Below are 5308 nucleotides of genomic sequence, written 5' to 3' on the forward strand. Positions count from 1 at the left end.
ACTGCCTTTTCTCTATGGCACTGTTTCTAACCCTCTCCTCTCTCTTTGTCCCACTTGTGTGCCACTCACTGGGTCTGCACCACTCCCAATAGTGTATTCAATAGTATAGACTAGTCGCTGACAGCCTTAGAGTTACAGTAGCGCCAAGTCCTGTTCGTGGCAGAGCAGACCGCGCTCCTTTCGTATATCGCACAGAATTGTACTCAACTTTCAGCCTCCACGCACACTCCCTTTCAGCCTCTTCATCTCGTAGAGGCACATACTGAAATCACACAAAACCATCCATGGCGAGGAGGCTATAGCGATGATGGCTCGTTGCGGGGTAACGGCAGACTCGTTCTATTTGCCGGCCTCTGCTAAACGCCGCTGCCGCCGCCGCCTTTGCAGCCAACCCACTTTTTTTCATCGAGGCGCCAGCTCACCCCTCCGAAGCTTCGCGGACCGCCTCCCCACCTCACGATAGACTCCGCCCATAGCGTCTTCTCCCCACTTATAACATAGACTGAGGCCTTTCAGGGAACCATTCAGCCGCGAGTCTCTGAGCTGTACTCAAGTAACTGTGTTGCTGCCTAGCGTAAATTTCGTTCTATTCTGTTTCGCTGGCCTGTTTCACTTCGAAGCGAATAAACATACAACATAGAACCGAACCAAGCCAGGACCAACTCTGGCTGTGCAGGACTACTTACAGCTTATTCCTACCCATACATAGTGCCTGAAACGCGCACGTGCTCACATTGAAACTTGAGGGAGCATCAAACGCCAAACGTGATCAAATAATGGAGACGACGAATACTAAGGAGAACGGCGGTGTCCATAGAGCTATTTTTCGTCCCTGGGACGCCGAGGACAGTTCCTCCGAAAGTTCGTCGGGTTCTCGACCCTCGTCAGTGTCCTCGCCAGAGTCCACCTGCCCCGTGCTCGTACGACCCCAGCCTATCCTGCCCCCACCCGACATGTTGCCAGTGCACCCAGTGCCAGCTAGTGCTCTTGGATATTCTGCTGATCTGCTTCTGTCAGAGCTATGGCTCGCCGAACTGGACAGATCAGTGATGCTAGCGGCCGGCGTCGGCGTCGAGGCTGCTGCAAAGTTGAAGAAGGCATCCGTGCAACGCCCGAAAAAATTTAACTGCCCTCATTGCGATGTATGCTTCTCGAATAATGGCCAGCTGAAATCGCATATCCGTATTCATACAGGTGAACGACCGTTTGCGTGTGAGCACGACGGCTGTGGCAAGACATTCACACGCAACGAAGAACTGACCCGCCACCGAAGGATTCACTCAGGACTTCGTCCATTCCCGTGCCCGGTCTGTCAAAAACCGTTTGGTCGAAAGGACCATCTGAAAAAGCATGTCAAGACTCATCAACGGATGGTTCCAGCCGGCTTACCCTTCTATCCCACCCCTTTCTGGTAGAAAACAACTAGCTGATGATAAAACGAATGAAGATTTTTCCCTTATCGCCGCTCAGCTCCGCTATTGAATTGGCTTTTGGCGATTGTTCTGCTAGCGAAAAGGAGTAAGCAATCTGTATTGGTGACCGAAGCTGATAATGGGCGATGCCACTCAACAATGTGATCTATGCTCAGCCAACGTGTAATAATGAATTGCCGATAAAGAGTACTACTCAGACTCGAAATTAGTTTGTACCAGTTTCACTTTGTACTATTTCGTATGTGTATATAGTCATGTAAATAAATACTCATGGAGGAAAAGAGAAATACAAAGAATGTAAACATCATTAGACAGTATCTATTTTCATATAAGAGTTAAGCCGGCGAAGGCGCGGCTGCCTAACTTTAATATAAGTCAGTCCTAGATAATAAACCGAGAACAAACATTCAAAGCAAACAAAGACTCAGCTGTCTTCACTGTACTTCTGTAGATACTGTACTTCATGTGTAACAATGCGCATCACACATAGTAATCCTGTAAACATGTAAAGTTTAAACTCGATGCACCAGTCCTTGGTCTAGTGATTGAGTGCTCTTTATTATATAGAGCAAGACACATTTTACTTCTATCTGAACAATTCTAAATAAAAACTAATGGGCTGATGACACTTCAGAATGCTAGTACCAACATCTGACAGGTGCGAATGCTCTTCGCATAGGACTTATACCTGACCTGGGTATGTATACGTTTCTAAAATCTGTTCCGAAAGAACCTGTCTGCATTATTGCTGGCCTCGTTGTTTTATATTTATATTGTTTTCTTTCACACGTGTAAGCGATTTCGAACTGGAGCTTGACACGATTTGTCTGTCAATGAAAACTTAGAATTATCACTCAACGAAGTTGGATTGCCGATCAATTATCATGTCCATTAAATGCGGCTAGGTTAGCATTACGACGAGCGTACCAATGTCTGTGTGTATACAAAGGCTTTTCATCAAAAATCTTGTCGGAAAACTTGATGAGATAAGCCGCAGGGCTATCACTGACTGTATCGTTGATAAATGGCGGTCACACTTGGGTGGTCTTAATGGGTCAGAGCTATGGCTTTGTAATTTAATATAGTGGAGCTGTATAACCCTCCCGCAGCCATCAAATGAGAATAAGTTGATTAAAAAACAATCTACTTTCCGACATATCAATACACATATACTTAGTGATTTATGGAGACAATGTGTCCGTACACATTAGATTTTAAAACGCAATTGGGCCACTTTGTGTTTGGTCCAGCTGAAACGCCCTGTCCAGCTTTGCCACCTAAGGCCGGTGCTGTGCTTCACTGAAAAACACGAATGGCAAGTAGGCCTAGGTGAGCATACAAATAGATGTGATATTTTCCATTTTCTAGTACAACAGCATCTTCCCGAATTCCCGAATAAGTCTTCTTAGCTTCATTTTCAGACTCGCGTTTTGCGATGCAGTGCTTGTCATGTAGCTAACAGACATTGACAAGAAAAATAGTCAATGTTGCAATAATGATTTCTTATAGTATAATGGAACTACGTTCAACTAATCCATGTTCTTTGATGAGTGGCCGCCCAAAGGTTACCGACCAAATCGCCGAGAGACCTTATGGCCAGCGCCCGACTGGCTCTAATAGTAAAACACCGTATGTCCATATTCGATATCTTAAATACTAAACAGAGTAAAACGACGATGCTGATATCATCTATTGCATGGAAATGTATTCAGACAAAAATTTAGAGCTGCTGTGACCATTGAGGTGATGTTATCTACGAAATGAGCGTTCTCCTCCGCTTATTGCGGTTATCCTATCCCCGATGGCCGCTAAGCCTAAATCTACTTCTGGGGCTGAATCTGGTGTACCATTTGGCGTTTATCCTATTGCACACGTACCAACTCACAGTGAAGATCGTAGCCTGTTATATAAAACCGCTTTACCGGACTTACGGAATGTGTGCCATGATGGTCCAGCACGTCCTCTGCATAACGTTCCATACGGCGTGCTATATCGAACCGGTTTTGGATGAACTGCTCAGTATTGACCAGCCAACGTTGTGGCAATTGCGCAGATTCATTCAAGTCACCGATGCGTTCTCGCACAGGGTGCTCGTCGATTTAACGATACTAAACGTAATTAGCAAAGTGATTTACCTGTATCCTTACGCGATACCTGAAGACCACTTTGTCCTATTGCTGGCTGTCGCCGAGTTCGTCATAAATTCGTGGTGCTCACAGATACCTATCGTCGCAAGGTTGCCAGATCTCGCCGAACTCTTTGCTATCAGAGAGGTGGGCCAGGGTGACGGCTGAACGTGGGCATTCAAGCAGACCCGTTTGCCGAAGTGGGCAATCGTTAGCCTTTTTGCAAATTTTTAAAATCTTTAGAGAACTCGAACAATACCCAATATTTGTATAAATACGGTACGTCTGATGGGAAAAAGTCGAATGTTAAACAGCGATGCACTTCTATGGCAAGTGGCTTCACACGAGGTAGTCGCTGCGGAATTACGTCGCTAATCCGATGTCAATGCTTGGAGCTGTAACCAGTCATTGCATAGGACCAGGTCACTGTGTAGCTAGTGGTTGTACCGTACAAAGCACTCCAGAAAGCAAATCGTACATTTCTGGACGCTTAAATAACACCAATCGGCCTATTGGATAAATTCGTATTCGTCAACGTATCTTTCGACTAAACCGGGAACGATCTCTTCCAAAGACTTAATGGCAATTAATATTTGTTTCATCTAAATACTCACTGGCAGACCTGAGTTGTTCAAATCTCTATATATACACGTGTGCGCTTTCATACTAAAAGATATTTCTAAAGCTTTTCGATCGGCCGACCGGCGGCCTGCCTGCCTGCCTGCCGGCCTTGCTTCGTTCAGTGTCTTTTTAGTGTCGCGCATAAGCAGTGCTGACAAAGCGGTAACAGCACATCTAGATTCGGTATATTATAGTATTTAGTAAGTCTTTAGTTTCACTTTTCATTACGCCTCTCGAGGACAACGTACGAGCGAACCTAAATGACGCTGCGTTATCCAAGAATTAGACAAAACTAGAGCCTTAGAAGCGGATATCGGGCCAGGAACGGCGCACTTCAATTAATTTCACGTATTTGTTTTAATAATATCGGTAGTAAATTAGCAGTTGATCACAGAAGCAGAAGTGATACTAATTTACTCACTTGCTAGATTAAATACAAGCTACTTTTGCGATCATATTAAGACTTACCAAAGCCGCTACTATTTTTTTACTAATCCTGATGAGGTCTACATATACAAAACTCACGCAGTTGGTATACTAAAAACGGTACGAAGGTACGGCATGTCCTCCGGGTGGTAAATTTTCGCTGTTCTTAGGATTTTGCTCCTATTTTTATGGAATATTGGAAAATAGACTTAATCTAACAGACAGTAGATAGCATGCGAGCTCTACGCAAGTATGAGAAATTTTAGTAGAAATTTTGGGAACACGTGTGGCAATTGTGAGATGTGTTGTCCTTCTGGTGAACAAGCAGACCTCTTAGAAGAAAAAAACATTTACCCTATTCATCGATTTACCGAAATTTAGAATAAAATCTATACGAATTATACAGCAGTTATTTCGACACTTGAGTGTGTGCTATTATCTCAGCCGTGACCATACAACAACTTGCAATTGAAGTCCCGAAAACTGGCTAGTGTTAAAATGTTGGCTGACGCGCGAAATTTCAATTTCTAGCCCCGCGCAATTGCTGAGGTGAACTTGGGAGTGAGAACAACATTAAGCAATAAATAAGGATAATTATTCAACCCTAATAATGATACTATTACCAATATTAAATTGTACAACCATCGCTAATAAACGTGAATCAATCGAGTGTTCATCCCTATTACATACATGATACAATAT

The 5308-nt window shown here is 44.0% G+C and overlaps 1 protein-coding gene across 1 annotated transcript; it reads left to right on the forward strand.

Moving 5' to 3' along the window:
- Positions 1 to 373: 373 nt before the first annotated feature.
- LOC111260985 (uncharacterized) lies at positions 374 to 1653 on the forward strand. The gene has a single exon (XM_022834121.2). The coding sequence runs from the start codon at positions 777 to 779 to the stop codon at positions 1413 to 1415; it is 639 nt and encodes a 212-aa protein (XP_022689856.1). The 5' UTR covers positions 374 to 776; the 3' UTR covers positions 1416 to 1653.
- The last annotated feature ends 3655 nt before the right edge of the window (positions 1654 to 5308 follow it).

The sequence above is a fragment of the Varroa jacobsoni genome, unplaced genomic scaffold (assembly GCF_002532875.2).
Source record: "Varroa jacobsoni isolate VJ856 unplaced genomic scaffold, vjacob_1.0 scaffold_502, whole genome shotgun sequence".
NCBI classification, from domain to species: domain Eukaryota; kingdom Metazoa; phylum Arthropoda; class Arachnida; order Mesostigmata; family Varroidae; genus Varroa; species Varroa jacobsoni.